At 44.8% G+C, this 21435-nt stretch overlaps 1 protein-coding gene across 1 annotated transcript in view; it reads right to left on the bottom strand.

Moving 5' to 3' along the window:
• PPP1R14C (protein phosphatase 1 regulatory inhibitor subunit 14C) overlaps positions 1 to 20454 on the bottom strand; it is a 108080-nt gene extending 87626 nt beyond the window's left edge. Inside the window, exon 1 of the mRNA XM_015137129.3 lies at positions 20000 to 20454. Within this exon, the coding sequence (XP_014992615.1) occupies positions 20000 to 20305 (306 nt within the window). The 5' untranslated portion in view covers positions 20306 to 20454. The remainder of the gene's footprint in view (positions 1 to 19999) is intronic.
• Positions 20455 to 21435: the final 981 nt, after the last annotated feature.

The raw sequence follows: 21435 nt of genomic DNA, 5'->3' as shown, positions 1-21435 counted from the left end.
ATTAACCTGGCCACAGTCTCTCACTCATTATCCTATTAGCTTTTTTTTTTTCCTAGCACTACTCAGGAGCTGAAGCCATTCTGATTTACTCATTTGCGTTTGTTTTTAAGATTACAGGGACTCTTTCGCTGTTGTATCTAAGCACCTGTGTCCCTAGCACCTAAAAGTGCATGTGGCATTTTGACCTCACTAATTTCTAACATATATCCAAACAAAAGTCCACCCACAAGTGTTTATACCACGCTTACTCGTAATCATCAAAAACTGAAGCAACCAAGATGTCCTTCAAGAGCCAAGTGGATAAACTGTAGTACATTTATACAATGGCATCTTATTCAGCCATAAAAAGAATTGAGCTATCAAGCCACAAAAAATACCACACAGATGAATCTTAAATGTATATTGCGTAGTGAAAGAAGTTAGTCTGAAAATGCTGTATACTGTATGATTTCAATTATATGACATACTGGAAAAGGCAAAACGATAGCAATAGGAAAGGGATCAGTGGTTCAGGAAGAAATGGCAGAGGATGGGCTGGCACTGTGGCTCTTGCCTGTAATCCCAGCACTTTGGGAGGCCCAGGTGGGCAGATCACCTGAGGTCAGGAGTTGGAGACCAGCCTAGCCAACATGGCGAAATCCCGTCTCTACTAAAAATACAAAAATTAGCTGGATATTGTGGCGCATGCCTTTAGTCCCAGCTACTGGGGAGGCTGAGGCAGGAGAATCGCTTGAATCCAGGAGGCAGAGGTTGCAGTGAGCTGAGATCATACCACTGCACTCCAGCCTGGGCGACAAAGCAAGACTCCGTCTCAAAAATAAAAGAAAACAAAACAAAACGAAAGAAAACAAAATAAAAGAAAAGAAAACAAAAGAAAAGGAGGAGGGTAAATGGGTAAAGCACAGGAGATATTTTAGGAGGTGCAACTATTCTGTTTGATACTGTAAGGGTGGATACATGACACTATGCATTTGTTAAAATCCATAGGACTGATTCCACAAAGAATGAATCTTAATGTACAATATACACAAATTTAAAAAATCATTTAGGAGATTGCGGGATCCCAGGATGGAATGTAGAATGTGATAAAACAATCTATCTATATTACAAATGTATGCAACAACCTCACTGAAGGGGATAGGGGAAAAGGGTGCTAACCGAAGTAACTAGAAATAAGTAGAGTCTGTTAAAATCAAATGCAAAAGGAGTGCACATAAGCACCATCTTCTAGTTGATAAAGTTGTTTCCCATAGGGATTGAGTTAACAATTCTGATATTGCTGTACATGTACACTACAACTGAACAATTAAGGGAATGGTTACGGGTGGTGGGAACCACAGGTTTGTGTCTGTTGCAGTAGGAGTTTAAAGACAGGGAAAGAAAGGGGACTAGCACGACCCATGTGGTAATGGATTAGAATCGAAGACATCAAATGAGCTGATGTTTAGCTTGATATAGATGCTGATGGTTACATATGGAAATATTTGTAGATATATATACACAAATTAGAATATACATATATCTTTTCTTGCTGTCATGTGAGAGATCTTAGAAACAATGGCATTTCAGTAGCAACAAGTACACCTGGCATCCCTTATGTTGGTTTTCTTGGTTACTTTTCTTTTTTTTTCTTTGAGACAGAGTCTCACCCTGTCACCCAGGCTGGAGTGCAGTGGTGCCATCTCTGCTCACTGCAAGCTCCACCTCCCGGGTTCACATCATTCACCTGCCTCAGCCTCCTGAGTAGCTGAGACTACAGGCACCCACCACCACGCCCAACTAATTTTTTCTATTTTTAGTAGAGACGGGGTTTCACCATGTTAGCCAGGATGGTCTTGACCTCCTGACCTCATGATCCACCTGCCTCAGCCTCTCAAAGATTTGGGATCACAGGCTTGAGCCACCGCGCCCAGCCCTTTTTTTTTTTTTTTTTTTTTTTTTTTGAGACAGAGTCTTGCTCTGTCACCCAGGCTGGAGTGCAATGGCATGATCTCAGCTCACTGCAACCTCCACCTCCTGGGTTCAAACGATTCTCCTGTCTCAGCCTCCCGAGTAGCTGGGATTATAGGAGCATGCCACCACGCCTGGCTAATTTTTGTATTTTTAGTAGAGATGGGGTTTCACCGTGTTGGCCAGGCTGATCTCAAACTCCTGACCTCAGATGATCTGCCCTCTTTGGCCTCCCAAAGTGCTGGGATTACAGGCACGAGCCACCGCACCTGGCCATATCTTGGTTTCTAATAACAATCTCTAATAAAAGGAACCAGGGGTCCTTGGAGAAATGACTGGCTCTAAATCTGGGGCAGAAGACATACAAGATGAGTATTTTATAGTGCTAGAAAGTAAAGAAGTACTCAAGTATTGTAGTGCTAGAAAGTAAAGAAGTATTAAATACACACACACACACATGATCATGGGGGTATGTCAAAGGAACACAAGAACCAATAGAAACAGCTCCCAATAGCCAAAACTGGAATAATATGGGCCACAAAATAAAGTAATATTGAATTATAATCCAAGGCAAACAAGAAATATCCATGATCCATAGTGACATAAATAAAGCAGACTAAGTAAACAAATGAGGAAGAAGAGACAAATCTCCCATGCAAAAGAATTCCATATACATTATGTAGCTACACAATGAGGCGGAACATAACTTCCCATTACTTAAGAATGAGCTACACATAGTGATTTTCTTCCAAAGAATACAGTGTGGAAAGAGAGGGAGTAACTGTACAGTGAAGAAGCCTGACAGACACTATCTCAGCCAGGTGCTCAAGGTGAATATCAACAGGTGAATATATATATATATAAAATATGTACCTAGAAAAGAGATTCGAATGATACATGATAACTATTAGTAGTGTTTTTTAGTATCGATATGGGTAATTTATTTTGTTTATCTGTTTTGTGCAATGCGCATATTGACAGGATGTACCTTGACAGAATGTGATAAAATGTTTCTTTACCTTTTGGGTCTTCCTCCCTCAAACCCATAAACACAGTCTAATCATGAGAAAAATATCAGACAAATGCCATTTGAGGGACATTCTACACAATACCTAATAAGTACTCCACAATAAAGTCAAGGTCATCCAAAACAAAGGAAGGCTGAGAAACTGGCCTAGCCAAGGGAGTCTAAGGAGACATGCCAGGTAAATGCAACGTGGTGTCCCGGATGGGATCCTGGAACAGAAAAAGGACTCTAGGCAAAAACTAAAGAATCTGAATAAAGTATGGACTTTAGAGAATAATAATGTATCAATATTGGTTCATTGATTGTGACAGATGTATAATTCTAACACGTTGCTAACAGGTAAAATCTGTTGCAGAATATATGGGAACTGTGTTCTGTCTTCGCAATTTTTCTGTAAATCTAAAACCATCTAAAACATAAAGCATATTTGTTGGAAAAAAAAAAAAAAGAATGCCTGGCAGAGACAGACGAAGGGACTAGTAGGTGGATATTGGAAGGAGGGACAGAAGGACAGTGCCTTGTATGATGGAAGGATGGACCGATGCTGGGATGGCTGATGGACGGATAATTGACAGAGTGGCTTAGAAAGCCGAGAGCACACAGGCCGGGCGCAGTGGCTCACACCTGTAATCCCAACACTTTGGGAGGCCGAGGTGGGCGGATCACGAGGTCAGGAGATTCAGACCATCCTGGCTAACACGGTGAAAACCCGTCTCTACTAAAAATACAAAAAATTAGCGGGGCGTGGTGATGGGCACCTGTAGTCCCAGCTACTCGGGAGGCTGAGGCAGGAGAATGGCGTGAACCTGGGAGGCGGACCTTGCAGTGAGCCGAGATCGCGCCACTGCACTCCAGCCTGGGCGACAGAGAGAGACTCCGTCAAAAAAAAGGGGGGAAGGGAGGCGAGTGGGGGGGAGGGGAGGGGAGGGGAGGGGAGGGGAGGGGAGGGGAGGGGGCTGAGAGCACACAAGACAAAAACTGGAACAGGCACTTGGAATTTAGCAACATGGAGGTCATGAACCTTCTGGGTGGAAAAGAAGGACAAGCCACACAGCAGTGGCTAAGAAGGTCACAGAAGTTGATAAAATGCGATCAAAGAATATAGACAATCTCTCTGTCAAATGTGGCTGAAGAGAGGAAGAGAGAGAAAGACTTTTGTGTGTATTTGTGTTCTAATAGTCTACTGAGGTATAATCTACATATCACAAACTGCACAGATCTTCAATATACAGTCTATGACTCTTGAAACAAAGGAACAGCTGATGATACAGAAGTCAGCCCCTGAGCAGTTAGAAGGGGCTGGGCTCCAGAAGGAAGTTGAAAAGTGATCCAACCTTCCTTTTAACTTTCCTTCCGTCCTGTGGGTGGTGGTACCATCCTCATCCTCAGAGACTGTCTTTCCTGCTCCCCAAAAATGAAGACACCAAAGGAGTCTTCCAAAGTGTTATGTGTTCTATCCAAAGTGTTAAGGCTGCTTCCTCTGAAAATATAAAGAATCTAATATAAACAAATTTACTGGCTTTTTCTTCCTTATTTATAATTTTTTAAAAATTTAAAACCCATCTTCCTCAAAAAGAGAAGATGGAAAAAACACCAATCAAGCTATTCCAAACATTGTAAAGCCCTGTGGCAGGAGAGGGCTTGTGCCCCTTTCTCACCCATGACAATAAAACAGTGGGATACTCATGCCCGCCCCTTCTAAAAAACAACTTTGAAGTTATTCTCTTATAGGAGAAATACATGTGCATTGCACAAAACAGATAAAATAAATTACCCACAATTATACTAAAAAGCACTACTAATAGTTACCACGTATCATCCGAATCTCTTTTTTAGGTACATATAAAAGATACCCTATGAAAAAAGAGTTTTACCTAGAATACATGTTATCTATTATTACTTAATTCAATGTGATAGAGCTCCTACTACAGAACAGTAATTCTCTTGAAGCAATCCAACAAGAGTTTTCATTCTGGAGTGTTGATTAGATTATTTTACATTCATAAAACCTGGTGTGTGACCAAATTTGCAATCAAGGTAGAAACTCCACCAATATTCCATAATAAAAAAATCTCATAAGCCTCTGCCCCCCATTGGGTCAAAGAACAACCTTAAATTTGAATACACAGATTAACAAGGCAGAATTAGTTATAGCAAAATTATAGTAGATGTTGCTAATAATACCTTCATAAATATTCTGAGCTTTTAGGGGGATGGTTTTTCATATTATTAATCCTCAAAATTTCTCTGAAAGGATTAGATCATTTAAAAGTGGAAATTAAAGTTAGCCAAGGAATGATGACTGACAATCACTCTTAATAAAGGTAGGTAGTGGGCAGCCTGCTCATCCTTCTAGACAGACCAAGCCAGCTCCCCTACCCCAGGAAGATGGGAGGGTCTATCTTAGGAGGCAACGTCTCTGTTACGTTTTGAATGTCCCCATCAAAAGGCATGTTGCAACCTTAATTCCCAGTGCAGCAATGTTGGTAGGTGGAAACTTTAAGAGGTGGAACTCAATGGGAAGAGCTTGGGTCACAGAGACTCCACCTTCTGGGCCTAGGTGTCTTGGCACAGTTCTCACTACAGTGAGTGAGTTATTGCTCTTGTGAGACTGGATTCATTCTGGAGGTGACAGATTAGTTCCCACCAGGCCAGGGTCTGTTTTGATCCTTCACCTGTATCCACTTCCCCTTTGACCTTCCATCATGTTATGACATGGCATGAGACTCTCCCTGGAAGCCCAGAAGCCAAACAGATTCAGTGCCATGCTTGTGGGACTCCCCAGCCTCCAGAATCATGAACCAAACAAGCCTCTTTCTTGATAAATCACCCAGTCTCAGGTATTCTGTGACAGCAACACAAAATGGACTAAGACATCCTCTCAATCAGGGCATAAAGGATGTGAAAAGAACCTGTGTGTGTAACCAGTAGGTATCTCTGAAATGAGACAATGAGACAAACTTTTTCCCACCACCAGTAAGAAGCCATACTTAGGAGCTTTTCTGTTTGTTTTGATTTTGTAAAGTGGCGCTAGAGGTAGGAAGACATTCACAAGCATGGACTCCTGGAGCAGAAGGCTGAGGTCCACACCCACTCCACCCCTCCTGTGTAGACCACACTCTCTCACATCCTTGGAGTTGTGGTTGTAACAGCTGACATGAGAATTTCATTTTACTAAATATTTTATACATTATCTGTATCTCATTCTTTGCCCTCCTTCAGAGTTTATAGTAAGGTGTCAGTAATTAACTAAGTAAACTAATTCCTCATTTTGTTCTTCAGAGTGATGAGTTAACTCAACCTTGGGATCATTCACCATTGAATACAGCCCATCACCTCTTTGAACCCCTAAAAGGGTTCTTAATCTAAGTCTAACATGGGATGTTCCCAAGGTTTAAGGCATGACTGGCAGCTAAATGCTTTGGAGTCTCTGGCTAATTTAGGTGGCAACCTTTCCATAATACAGACAAGTTTTCACTATCTAAACATCTCTCCATGTAAACTGCTTCTGGTGTAAGATTAGTAAATGCTGAACCGTAGGATATAAAAGATATCCTATGAAAAAAGTTTTTTCTTTTTGATGAAGAAATGGAATATTTTAACATAACAAAAGGCACTTGTCTAACAGAGATAGTACGTGCTGTTTTCTTAGTTTTAATATTTCTAGGGTGCTTTCATTATAGCAAGCATAATCATGTTTTAGCACCAAATCAATGACTCATTTTCTTTTGACTTGTCAGAGAGCGGCCACAACCCAACACAAACATGAGAAAAACCAGTTGACTAATTTGAATTGTTATGTAGAGTATTAGCTCATAAGAACCAAACAGAAAAGCCACCTCTGTCAATCTGAAACTCAACACCTCACCTACCTGGCTTGAAACAGATTTAATTCCATTAATATTAGCAGAAATGAATGAAATGGGCTTTGCCAATTGCACTATTGACATATAAATATAAGAGAAAAATATTAATAGATGATTGGCGGCAGCAGCTAAGGACTTGAGCAAAAACATCATTTAGCATAAGCAAACCAAGTTATTAATAGTTTTTTACATTGTACTTAGGAAAAGCATTACTTTACTTCTGCCATGTCAGTGATAATATCTGCTGCCTTCAAATATGTAAGATAAAATATACACTCGTATCCCTTGGCTTATTTAAAGACAGTTTCTAACTTTTAACCTCAAAAGGCATTCAGCATGGAGCCAATTCCATCTAAATAGATAGACCAAGAGCGCAAGGACTCCATGACCAACTGCCCATGCAAACCTGGCAAAGAAGGAAAGACGTAGCTCACTCACTGGGGTGTCTACTTCAGAGATAATGGATTTGAATTTTTCTTTTTCTTTTTTTTTTTTTTTTGAGACAGAGTCTCACTCTGTCGCCCAGGCTGGAGTGCAATGGTGTGATCTCAGCTCACTACAACCTCTGCCTCTCAGGTTCAAGCGATTCTCTTGCCTCAGCCTCCCGAGTAGCTGGGATTACAGGCGCCCACCATCACACTTGGCAAACTTTTGTATTTTCAGTAGAGACGGGGTTTTATCATGTTGGTCAGGCTGATCTCAAACTCCTGACCTCAAGTGATCCACCCGCCTCAGCCTCCCAAAGTGCTGGAAGTACAGGCGTGAGCCACCGCGCCCAGCCAGGATTTGCATTTTTCTTAAGAAATGGCTGACTCCTGTAAATGGTTCACTTATGAAATAACAGAATCCTATAACTTGTTCAACTAAGATGAAGCATATTTGAAAATGTATCAAGTAAATCAAACAAAAAAGATTTGCTCAATCTATTGGCCAAACATGCTAGAATACATGGAAGGTATCTGGGGGGAAATGGTGCAACTGATGTTCACAGTTTCCAGGAAGCAAGCCTTTTAAACAGCAAGGCAGTTTAAACTTGGGCATGTTCCTAAGACTCTTGGAGCCTCCCCGTTTTCTCATTTTAAAATGGAGTAACTACTTATGTCACAGAGTCTTTATGCGGGTCAAATGGGATTATCCAATGGTGCTTTATGATTCTATCATTATACCAAACAAATATTACAAAGAGTAAGTTTTGCTTTTCACTTCCTGCCAGAACTGTCCATAAAAAATCTTAAGTTTTTCTTGTTATCCCCTCTTATTAGTCCTAAAACTAACTATAAAGTGACACTCCAGGAATAAACTCCCCAATAGAAAGTAATTTGCTCAGTATAGATTTAGTCATGCTCTTATTCAGGCTAATTTGTACAATTCACCTTGTTCAATTTTACTCCTGAAAACTGCTGTGATTTTCCCTCTCAGATGCTCATTTCATATCTCAAAACGAACCTCCCTCAAGTTAAAATAAATACCACCATTAGTTAATTAGGAGGTGCCAAGATAAAGGACAAATAATAAGAACAGAAAAGCACCCCCCAAAGTCAATATTATAGGTTATATGCCTAAAATCTTAAGTCAAACATGCTAGTTCTTAAAGGTTAACCCAATTAAATGCAAAGAAAAAGCAGCTACGGTGGCTGTAAGTGTCTGTGCTGTCAGATTCCAAACTTAACTTGAAAGCCAGTAGTTAAGGAGAGGTTTCAGAAGAGGAAAAGATGATTTTTTTAAAAAGTTCTTAAACTAATCCTTACATTCTAGTCCCTATCCAAGCCACTCACACAAGACATCATGCCAGTGCAGGATGGATACGCTCCCACTTCAGCCACAGGAAATTAGCTCTGCAAATTTGATGGCCCTTTGGTGAACTAGTCTAATCCTTGTCTCAGGTTTGCCTTGAAGGGGAAGACACTTCTATTTCTCCTGCTTTCAATATCACTCTTTCTTTGATACATCTCACTTTCGCCAGTGCAGCCCTGGCTTTAGCATAGAACGTCTAAAGGTTGGAGCTGGAAAGCCCCAGACCTCCCTCATCTTTTTCAGATGAAGAAAGAAAACCTGAAAACAAACTCTGTGACTTGCCAAGCTCCTCTAGCTGGTCAGCAGTGGCCCGACTAAGACGGAACTCACAGGCAAGGGCCATTCCCACTACCTCACACTGGGAACAGCCGACTGGAATTAATCTCATAGTTGCCAGCAAGGTTCCCACAGCCACAAAGCATACATCCTGCCCTGGCTTATTCATTTCTGAAGCCCAGCTCTTAAGAGATTACTTTCTCTTACTTAAGATCTGACTTCCTATTAAAATGAAAGATAACTAAATTGTTTTTAGTCATTTGCATTATAATGTCAGTGAATTTATCATATCCTTTCCTAAATGCAGACTTTGAGTAAAGACATGTGCAGTCACTATGTACTAAATAACTGTACTGAATACACTAACACAGCTGTGAACAGGATAGAGTCCTTGCCCCAAAGAGCTTTCAATCCTATAGTCTCCTCCATTCTTCTGTCATAATGGGAAGGATTCCTTGACTTTTTCTATTTTTTCCCTGACACAGTTTAAAAGCGGTAAAGCTTCTTATAACCCCTTTCCTTCCCTATGTTATCTGTTGAACAAGTGAATGAATGAGTGAGTGAATGAATAGTCCAGCCCTCCACAGCTCCTTCCACAGTTTTCCCCATGGATTCTTTCAAAATGAAGAAGCTGTTTCTTAATCACTTTATTCCTCAACCATAAAGTGATTATTTAGAGACCCACCTACGCTCTGGTCTTCTCTTTTTTCTAAGCTTTTACTCAGTGGAACAGATTTCCAAAATGCCAGTGCTGACTAAGAAAAACCTGGTGAGAATGTATTGGCCCTAACTTTTAAGCAGAGGCAGGAATCCAGGCTTTCATTCTTGTTCTATGAAGACTTGTGTGAGCCTGTTGCTCCGAGTATTATCCACAGATGGAAAAGCACTTGCTACTTCCTTGCACAAGCATTTCTACTCGCATAGAAATAAGCAATTCCTGTTCAAACAAAATTCTTGGACATGCTGAAGACTTAAAATTATAGAGAATGGCAGTAACTCGTGATCCCTTTCTTTGAAGACTTTCATTACCCCATACATCTGTGCCTTATGCCACAACTTCCTTTTAGTTCAGATGTTCAAAGGACTCCATAGTTATAATTTATAACCAGGAAAAAGAACCATAACTTCAAGTTGACAGTGAAAGAGCAGGTTTTCAATACAGGCAGAGCCAAATTATATTCACGTGTTTAATTTTGGGAACACATTTCTGAAATGCACATCACGAAACCAGAAGATGCAGCCACTGTCACTCACTGACAGTCAAATAAATAGCACAGACTGAGTGGCTCAAACAACAAGCATTTCTGTCTCACCGTTCTAGAGGCTGGAGGTCTGAGATCAGGGTGCCAGCATCCTCCTCCTGGTCTACAGGTGGCCGTCTTCCATCTTCTTGCTGTGCTTTCATGCTGCGCCCTTGCATGGCAGTGAAAGCGAGCTCTGGTCCCTTCCTCCCCTTTCAAGGGCATTAATCACATTCCAGGACCTCCACTCTCTCACGACCTCACCTAACACCAATGACCTCCCCAAAGTCCTTCCTCCAAATACCATCACTCTGGGGACTAGGGTTTCAACCTATGAATCTGGGGGGACACAAACATTCAGTCCATAGCAGGGACACCCAAGCGCAGCCGGGTGTATGAGAATCACCAGGGCTGCAAAGGTACAAGATTCTGCCTGCAGGAGGCTGCAGTGAGGGTAGGAGACAGGATTACAGAAAGAGGGGCCCTGGAAAGGCCCCAGAGGCAGCCTGACAGCAGGAGATGGATCAGAGAAGCTCCTGCGAAGGTACTGCCAAGTGCCAGGCTGAAGAACAGGTGCGAGCTAGACAGCTGGGAAGTGGCGGCAGGGGAGTGAGTGGAGGTGATTCTGGCAGAGGGGTTCCTGCTGAGCTGCCTTAGGGACTCAGCTGATAGCTGAAGCAGCAGGGCCAGGGGTGGCCAGAGACAAGTCCAAAGACTGGGGCAGGGAAACCCCTGAGCCCTGGTCACGTGCTAAAGGGCTCCTGCTTTATCCTGAAGGCTGTGGGGAACAAGATCCCACCTGGATTTTAGAAAACACACCAGCTGCAGCACATGGAGGTGGCTCTGAAGGACCATGGGGAGCTGGAGCAGGGACAGAGCGGGAGCCCCAACCCAGGAACCAGAGACCCTGCCACCTGCCAGCCATGTGGCCTCTGACGGGGAGCCGCAGCTCAAGCTCTCTGTACTTCAGTTTCTTCACCTACCTTGCAGAGCTACAGCAAGGATTAAATTAGCACCCATGAAGGACGAGGTTTGCAATCAGCACTTCTTCAATGTAGCTATCAGGAGCAATGGGAACATCATAGCTAAGTGACTTTGGAATCAGTGTGACCTTGGACAAGGACAAGCGACAACTCAGATCTCAGCTGCTTCCTCCAAAAAATGAAGACATGAAGATAATACTATCTCCTTCATAAAGCTGTTAGGAGGATTGATGGTATGAGGTAGGATGCATAAATCTCCTGGCTGTCATCTGAGAGCTGGGTTAGTCCCAGAAGTAGTAGAAACAATAGCAGCAGTGGTGGAGGGTGCGGTAGCAGGAGTAGTTGCCGTAATTTGAAAGAAACCGGACTACAGTGACCATTGCTATTAGACAGGTGAGAAGTTACAAGGAGCTGGATTAAGGCAGCAGCAGGGACCAGTGGAGACTCAGATTCCAGAGCTGTGGGAGCATCAACAAGACTTTGTGACTCCTGGGTGTGACAGCAAGGAGGAGGCAAGAGATAAGCATGCCACGTAATCTTGGGCTGGAACAACTGTGGACAGCAGCACCTGCCGCCCACTGAAGGAAGTGAGGAAGAGGAGCAGGTTTGCTAAGGAAGATGAGAAACACATTTTCAGACCAGTTGAATATGAGGTTTCTCTGGAGTACTATGTGGCACTGTCCATTTCAAAGCTGTCTGAATACATCTGGCACACAGAAAACAGATCAGGGCTAAAAATACAGAGTTACACATTGTCCGCATATGGACAACAACTAAAACCACAGGAAGGGTCCTGTCATCCAGAAAGAGCACGCAGGAGTGAAGGAAAAAAAAAAAAACAGAAAAGAGAGCCAGGGCCCAAAGACAGAGAAATGTCGTCATTGAAGAGCAGGCAAGAGAGGAAAAACCCAGAAAGGAGGACAGGAAGGGCAGACAGAACACAAGGAGTAGACCAGGAGACCGGATGGCCCACAGGGCCAGGGGACAGGGATACAAAAGGAGAGGGTGAGGAGTGCCTAAGGCTGCTGAGGTCGAGTCAAAGAAAGGTGCAAACATGGCCATGGGATTGAGAAACAAGAAGGTCCTCAGGGAAGTCAGTTGGAGCTGACATGAGTTTGTGGTGGATAAAGGAGGAGTGTGTCCTAGGGGGGAGAAAGATCTTCTGGGAAAATAGTAAGGGAAGGAGGAAGACAGGGTGGCACGTGCGGTGGGGGAATATAGGGCGGAGGAGGGGAAGCTATTTGTGCGGTAGTGGGGGATGGTGGTGGTTTAAACAGAAGAGAAAGATTTCAACTTGTGTATATGCTGAAATGAATGGGCCAGAGAGGTTGAAAACTCAGCCAAAAAAGGAGTGTCATGAATGAAGTGCCTGGAGGGTGGCTGGTCTAGCTTGCACAGGAGGAGACTGGGAGGTGCCTTGGAAAGGCAGGTGAAGGCTTGAACTAGACCAGTGCAGGAAACAAGAGCAAGAGCGCGCACTACAAACTAAACCATGTGGCCAAAGCACATGGCACATGGAAAACAAAATTCAGATTTGATTCTTCCCTCCATCTAGAAAGAGACTTCTTGGCAGAGAGCTGTGGGCTAGGCGAGGGAGGCCAGGGGCTGCCAGGCTGTTTTAGGCTGGGAGGAATAGGACAAACAGAAGACAGCAAAAGCACGCATGTACCCACAGAGATGAGAACAGCAAGCAGAACTAGTGTGGCACAGGCACGTTAGGAGCAAAGGAAAAGACAGTGGACAGGACTCAGGGAAGATCACATTTGCAAAAGAATTTTCTCAACCTAAACTTCAAAGTCAATTGGCTACCATTACCACCTTTCAGTTCCGTTTGGAGCAAGTAAGTCAATGAAGAAAGGTATATTTTCCAACAGCACTGACATAAAGCTGTAAGGATGCAAGAATGTGATATGACTATAGTAACAAAAACACAGATTGACTTTTTCCCTAGCCATGTCTATGATAAAGGAATACCACCAACTAATTCAGATACGAAAACATCAGTGACTTTTAAACACTTGCTGAGCATTGATCCTTTTACATTCATTCAAGCAAATGCTTAAGGGTTGAAGAACTGTGTCCTGCTACGAACTTTTAAATGATGAAAATTAAGACAGTTCCTTGCCTTCAGGTTGTTACAGTCTAACTTCCCTACACATACGTAAAAATCCACTGAAACATAGAGAATGAGGAAGGCTCTAGAAACAGGAGGAATAGTTTAGAGAATATTTGCCCATGTTCAAGTTCAAACACACGCCAACACCCCTGACCCTAAAGTAACCACATACTCTTCTCCAAATTATTGCACCAAATAGATGTGAATACCTTGTTTTCCTTCCCCCCTTTCCTCTCTCTCCACATCACAGAGAATAACCAACAGTTAGTGGCAGCTTGTGGCTCCAATAACACTGATGTGCTATGTCCTAAGTACTATGCTTGGTGTCTCACCAGTCAGTCCTCCTGACAGCCCTGCAAAGGCACCAGGATGATTTCCTTCAACATACAGAGAAAGTGGCCAGGCACGGTGGCTCACACCTCTAATCCCAACACTTTGGAAGGCTGAGGCTGACGGATCACTTAAGCCCAGGAGTTCGAGACCAGCCTAAGCAACATAGTGAGACCTTGTCTCTACAAAAAAAAAAAGAAAAAAAAAAAAAAAAAGAGGTGGGAGGATCACTTGAGCCTGGGAGGTCGAGGATGCAATGAGCCATGATAGCCCCACTGCACTCTAGCCTGGGCTCGCACTCTCTCTCTCTCTCTCTCTCTCTCTCTCTCTCTCTTTCTATACACACACACATACACACACACACACACACACACATATATATATGGAGACAGTGAGGCTCAGAGGGGTGAAGGAAATTGCCTAATCACATACCCCCACTGAATGACAGGGCCACATGTAAATTCAGGTTCATCTCACTTCAAAGCACACATTGTAACCACTGCTTCCACCCCACATTTCCCTAACCACTGTTCCAAAGGGAATGTGTTAAGCAGTTTTCTTTTCTTCCTTTGGCAATTTAGAATTCTTGTATCTACTGACTTTTTTTTTTCTTTTTATTTGAGGCAGGCTGTTTCCCAGGCTGGAGTACAGTGGTGTGGTCTTGGCACACTGCAGCCTCAACCTCCCCGGGCTCAGGCGCATGCCACCATCTTTGGCTAATTTTTGTATTTTTTGTAGAGATGGAGTTTCATCATGTTCCTCAGGCTGGTCTCCAACTCCCGGCCTCAAGCAATCGGTCAGTACTGAGATTACAGGCGTGAGCCACCATGCCTGGCTTTATCTACTGACTTTTTGCATGTGTAATTTACTCCTTAGTAGTTTACAGGTTGAGTTTATGGAGTTTTTGGGTTTTGTTGTTGTTTAAAAGCCTGTCCTCAAATACCTGAACAAATGGGGATTTACCAAACAATCCACAAGACGAGTTCTAAGCAGCAGCTTCTACCTTCCAGCTTGGTCACTAATAAAGTAGCAAAGCCGGCTGATGCGATACCGTACCTAGAAAGTCTATGGAAATCCAGGACCTGCACGTAAAAGGAGAGGCCTCATCCAGGTACAAGAACTAACCTGCTGACAGTGTGTCCCCCACATGCACTCACATTTACAAGGTACGACAACAGCATCTGGAACACGCAAACCATGGGGTTCACATAGGTGCCAGGCTCTGTCCTGTCTCAGGAGGCAGGACAGGGCATTCGCTAAGGTGCTCCTGACTCCCTGGCCACAGCCTTGCTCTGTCACATCCCAGCTGAGAGTCCTGGGGCAACTTCTTAACTTCTCTGTGTCTCAGATGGGTCTCAGAGGTTGTTGCCAGGATTACACGAACCTTGCCTAGTACATGCTAAGTACTCAGCCAGTGCCTGCTAACTCTATTACACACGTTTAGGCTTCTCCCTTTCAGAAGCAGTATTTTTAAAATTGCAGGTCACAACCCATAAATGCATTATGAAATAAATTTAGAAAAATAAAATCATCGTCAGGCGCGGTGTCTCACGCCTGTAATCCCAGCACTTTGGGAGGCCGAGACGGGCAGATCACGAGGTCAGGAGATCGAGACCATCCTGGCTAACATGGTGAAACCCCGCCTCTACTAAAATTACAAAAAATTAGCCAGGCATGGTGGTGGGCGCCTGTAGTCCCAGCTACTCGGGAGGCTGAGGCAGGAGAATGGCATGAACCCGGGAGGCGGAGCTTGCAGTGAGCCAGATCACACCACTGCACTCCAGCCTGGGTGACAGAGCAAGACTCCGTCTCAAAACAAAGAAAAAGAAAATCATCATTTTTCAGAAAGTGAGGAATAAAACATTGTATTTAAACATTAATGACATTGTATTTCAGATTACTTTTATAATATTTTTCCTTAGCATACATAGTAAGATTAAGTGGTGCCCTATGACTCTCTGTTTCTATGTATCCATGTGTCAGGCAGCAATCTATACATCCAGATGTATCAGGCAGCAATCAACAGGATATTTATTTCTGTGTCACCACTAACATCTCTCAGAAGACAGTTTTTATAAAATGGGGGTAACGGGGAGTCAGGGTAGACTGAAAGGTGTAGTAAGTCAGGAACCATTTTATAAAAAGCAGACACTAGAAGCAAAGGGAAAGACTACTAAGTTGACAGTCAGAACAACACAGCAAGTACCCGAGGCACACAAGCTTGTTTATGGCTAGGATGCTACGGGCATTGCAATCATCTGAGCTCAGGAACATGTTTTTATTTCCAAAGCAAATTGAATTGCAAAACTGGAAGTACAGATGTTATCTTGATGCTGGGCAAACTTGGAAATATTCATATGACTTATCCAGTAAGTCATCTTGCAGTACTTGTTAAAGTAGATATTATGCCAGATTTCAAATGCTCTTAAAAACCACCAGGGTTGGCCGGGTGCAGTGGCTCATGCCTGTAATCCCAGCACTTTGGGAGGCCGAGGCAGTCAGATCATGAGATCAGGAGTTCGAGATCAGCCTGGCCAACACAGTGAAACCCTGTCTCTACTAAAAATACAAAAATTAGCCAGGCATGGTGGCACGTGCCTGTAGTCCCAGCTACTCGGGAGGCAGAGGCAGGAGAACTGCTTGAACCCGGGAAGTGGAGGTTGCAGTGAGCTGAGTTTGCGCCACTGCACTCCAGCCTGGGCGACAGAGAGAGACTTCATCTCAAAAAAACAAAAACAAACAAACAAAAAAAAACCCACCAGGGTTTGGAAGACATAAAAAAAAGTCTTTAAACAGAAATCCTTAAATGTGGATACAGATGTAGATTTGGTCTAACAGTTACGTTATAATCATATTCCTAGCTGAAAATTTACCTGTATAAGCCGTCCCATGAGAAGATGAGATGGAAAAGAACTATAAGCACATAACAAATCATTTTGGAATCCAATAAAAGCATTTATCTATGTATTCAAAAGGCTGTTTGGCACGATATTTTATAATGTTGCCCTTCAGCTAGGTAAGAGGGGGCCACATCTCCGGGCCCCACTCCTGCCACACATAACCTGTCTTCCTGAAGACTTCGTACGACAAAGTGGACCCATCTATCCAGAACCAGTGTCCCTCTACCTGGTTTTAGTCTGTGATCCAGGTCCCCAGAATTCCCTTCTCAAATCCCAAGTAGCTTCTGGGGCATGAACAAGCTCCTCCCAGATCTGTCCTGCCCAAGGGGGACATCACCACTGGTGTGTGCAGAGGCATCATGGTCAAGGAGTGGCAGGTGCATACCAAGACTGGGCGTGCAGGTGGACACAGTGTCCTTCACCAGGTACGACTATACCAAGGATGGGAAGCAAAAGGAAAGAAACCTGGGCCAGGGCAGAGTCTCCCAACTGCATTTCAGCTCATGACTCTGGGAAGTTACATTTTGAATTCAAAATGCAAACCTAGCCTTCCAGGTCATTATGAAGATGTAGCTGTCAAGATCAGTGGATAGAAGAAATTTTATACAAATGTTGTTAGTTTAACTCATAAGTTGTAAGCATTTAGACAGATGCCCTGTAGACCTTCATTTGTTCTCTTGCACGGTACAGACAGGCCTGGTTATACAGTTATACGGTGGACTCAGATTCCAGACTGGGTTCATCCCCAACCCAAACCCACCCACCAGCTACATGAGCTTGAAGAAGCCTTTTAATCCTCCCTGAGTCTTCATTTCTTTATTTACATTTAAACAAGCATAAAAAGAACATCTTCTTTATAGTGTTGTTGTGAAGACTAAATGAATTAGCCCAAAGCACCTAGAAGAGCACCTAGTCACCTAGTAGGTAGGTAATAAATTCCCCTATGACATTATTCTCATACAAAACTGATTAGTCACTGCATACTTCCAGAAAAAAACCACAGACAGAAAGTGGTTCTGTGTATTTCTTCTTTCCTCTTCCTCTTTCCTTTTAAATACATTGCTTTATGCTGCTCCAAAAGATTATTTTCTATTCTGAAAAGGTCAGGTCATCTGACTGCTGACCTGCCTGGATCAAGTTCTTCTGAAATTAAAGATGTGTTCATATTCTACCCCAACTCAGCAGATAACTCAAGCCTTTGGCAGGTTTGAAGTTTGAAGCCTGGGAAATTGGCTGTGTCACTTTCATGGGCTGAACATTTGAAAGAATTACCACTTTTAAGTGTAAAAAGGACATTTCCTAATCTTCATATGCATGAGGTTCAGAGCTACAAGCCAGGGTATGTCCTTCTTGATTCACAAACCAGAGGCTGAAATACTTGAAGCTATCAACAAAGAAAGGATACTCAACAAGAGAACCCAATGCTAAAAATAGAGCCCTATCAGCAGAGAAATAGATGCAAAGACACAAGACTTTATTTGGCTACCTATTTGCCCATGTTTCTTTATTATTAAATGGAGGTACACCACCAGCACAGTGATTACAAATTGCCAACAACCTCCTAATGATTTATACTCCTTCAGCCAACAATGACTGAACAAACAACTTGAAGAGAAATACTTGCCACATATTAATAACATGCAGGCAGCATATAGCATCTTGTATTATTTCACCACAAAAAAATCTCCCTTTCAAATGTCTAGCTGTTTGCTATGGGTTGAAGATTTAAAACCCAAGAAGAAAAGTACAATACAAGGAAAAGATTCAAGCTCATGTTTACCCTTTAAAATATATACCTAACCTACATGTTCCACACAGCAAACAATCAAACCTCCATTTTTTCTAATTACTCTGAAGAATTTTTTAAAATATATTGTTTATCAGTCTACTCAGGGGGAAGAGCTCTTTCTAGTTTCCCAATCTACGTCTAATTAGTCTCCCACAAAGAGCCATGCTGGAGCATTGTTAATTTCAACAATACTTTTTCTATTAACTCAAATCTTCTCCAAATGGAGAAAAAAAAAAAAAACAGTATGAAATAAATGAAAATTAACTGTATTCTATAGAGGCAGGACTGAGCACATCCATTCATCCAACAGTAATCCTATCTACATCAAATAATGTTGTTTCTTTACCGAGTTTTGCCAACTTCCTATAAAAATCTCATGAGCACTTCTTATGTTTGCCAGTTTTTATTTATGCAATTAAATTGGCTTTTTGTAAGAGCTGGGTTGGAGAAACAACACATTTTTACAAGCCCATTAGTCATACAGTCGAGCTTCGTTATATTATAATCATTCATTGGTAGTAAAGAGTATGCTGTTTCCTTGTGCAATGAGGGTGTTTAAGAACATGTGTCTTCACAACACGCCATGAAATGTGTCAAATACAGAATACCCAACATTAGTGGTAAAGCCTTTGAGTTCATCTGGTTGTCATCTTTGTTGAAGAGCACAACAGTTGAATGAACACAAACCTAGCTTTAGATTAGAAGCCACATCCTTAATTATTAACCCGTTCATGCTTCCACCCTTTCCAAACTCCACTCCCTTAAGAGGAGGACACTTCATTTAGAATTAATTACTGTTATTCAAGATGCTCATGAGGGATCATTTTGGCTTCAGTCGTTTTGCTCCAGTTTATTCTACATATTTATCCCTATATCAAACATATACACGTCCCTGAGACTTGTGTATGACCTTAATCCCTGGACTGTGGGAAGTCACGATGTCGTGCAGGAGAGGGGAGCTGGGAGCCTGAAGCTGGCAGATCCGGGGATCCCGCAGGGGACCCACAGGGCTCCCGCCCTTCCACCGAGGCACCCGTCGAGGTTGCCCCAGATGCTCGTTCTGCGCCCATCAATTGGAATAACTGAGCTTAGAGAGGAAAATCTACGGCTTCAATAAAGCACAACGAGTGCAGCTCTGATAACGCAGGAACGAATTATGGAGACACCGTCGGGGCTGGCTAGAAAGGGGAAAGCGTTCCATCTCAGGATTTTCACGGGGAATTTCAGGAACCAAGGGGGCCTCTGAGATCCCCAGAACCTCTCCTTTCCACGAGACAGCTTCCTTCCTTCCCTGCTCGTTCTCCACAAAAATCAGGGCTGCTCGGATCCCAGCAGTGAGCGCTGCTCTCTTTGGTTGCTGTTTCCCCAACGGCTGCTGAGGCGCAGCTGGAGCGAGCCCCTCCGAGTCCCGCTTTGCGCAGCTGCAGCTGGAGCCCAGAGGCACCCGGAGCTGGGAGAAAAGCACTGTGCTCCACAAGACCCAGCCCTCCCCACGGCCACCAAGGGAGCCTGGGCGCCGGCAACCGAACCCAGACAGGGGCGTCCCAACCGCTGAGCCCGACGCCAGAGGGCACCGCGGGGGAGAGAAGGCGCCGCGCCTCGCTCCTGGCACTTGGTCCCGGGAGTCAGGGACGTGCGCGCCCCAGAGCTGGAGCCCTGGAGAATTCCTGCGCGGGCACAGAGGAGCTAGAGAGGTCCCCGACCCTCCCAGCCCCGCGCCCAGGTACCTCGCAGCCGTAGAGCTGACCCAGCTGCTCCACGATCCACTCCTCCAGCACCAGCCGCTTCCGAAGCTCCTTACGATCGTATTTCACTGTCACTTTTCCCTGCTGGTGTCGCCGCTGCTGTTGCTGCTGAACCTGCCCTGCGGCGGCCGCCGTGGCCACGGGCGCCGAGTCCTCCCGGGAGGAGCCCGAGCCGCTGCTGGAGCTGGGGCTGCCACCGGCGCCACCCCGGGGGCTTTGGAAGAAAACCCGCGCGCCGCCGCCGCCGGCCCCTCCGGCCGCCTCGCTGCTGCCCGTAGCCACCGACATGTCTCCGCACGCCCGAGCCCGAGTGCAGCCCGGAGGAGGGGCGGGCGGAGCGCGCCCGGCGCCGCTACCACCTCTGGCCCGGCAACCGCATGCGAAGGGCTCCCCGGCACCTGCTCCGCGCAGCGCGCGCCCAGCCGCCCGGCTGCTCTGGGAAGGCGGGAGGAGCCGCGGCGGGAGGAAGGAGGGCGGGGAGGACGGCGGGGCGGGGACCGCAGCCTTAAAGACGCCGCCGAGGACCCTCTCAGTCCAGCCACCGGAGGCGGGATCTGGCGCCTGCGGGAGAGAGGGCCCGGGACGTGGGAGTCTCCGCAGGGTGGAAAATGTGTGCGCCTAGACACTGGCGGTCGCCGGTGTGTAGACTCTGGAGGGACGGGCGTGGGGCAGGGTGCCAGGAGATGCTCCTGCGCGGGTGAACGTGGCCTCTAGTCTCAGAGACAGGAACTCGCGCTTCTCCCGCAGTCCCGGAGCGTAGGAAAGGCGCCGCCTCTCGGGACCTCCACCTGGCGCAGCCCTGGGCAGGACCCGCAGCGAAGGGGACACAGGAAAGGACTGCGCCGCAGGCTCCCCTTGGAGGTTTTCCTAGCCCCACCGTCTCCTCGGTTGGCTGGGGAGTGTCCCCTCCCCTCCCAGCCCCGCCCCGCGGCTCCAAACACACATTCCTATTCATGCCACGATGGATGCCACTTCCTCTCTGGCTTGTGAGAAACATCGAAGAGGCGATGTTTGTGCAATAAGGCAGTCACGGCGCTTGAGAAATTATTTCCAGACCAGTGTTTTCTTTCCTTACTAAGCATCTGCTTAATCATAGGCAGAGCATTAGGATATCTTCATATCAAAGGGCAGAAAGCGTGACGGCGCTCAGGCAAGGCGGCTGGGGGCATCCAGACAGTAAACGTTTCTCTAAAAGGGTCAGCGACAGGGCCCTGGTTTCACATTTCTAGCGTTGCGTCCCCTGCACTGCCAGCTTTCTCTCAATCCCATTCCAAACAGCCCCTTCCACCCAGGAGGGCAACAGCACTGCCTGACTCTACTGTAAAGCATCACAGCCTAGTAGTTACACATGAAGGAGCTTATCAGAAGGGTTAGGACAATAAGGTGGGTAGGGAAGTTGTAAACAGAAAACTGCATGT

Source organism: Macaca mulatta, chromosome 4 (assembly GCF_049350105.2).
Source record: "Macaca mulatta isolate MMU2019108-1 chromosome 4, T2T-MMU8v2.0, whole genome shotgun sequence".
NCBI classification, from domain to species: domain Eukaryota; kingdom Metazoa; phylum Chordata; class Mammalia; order Primates; family Cercopithecidae; genus Macaca; species Macaca mulatta.
Note: the sequence above shows the minus strand (reverse complement) of the source record. Positions and strands in the feature narration are given on the sequence as shown.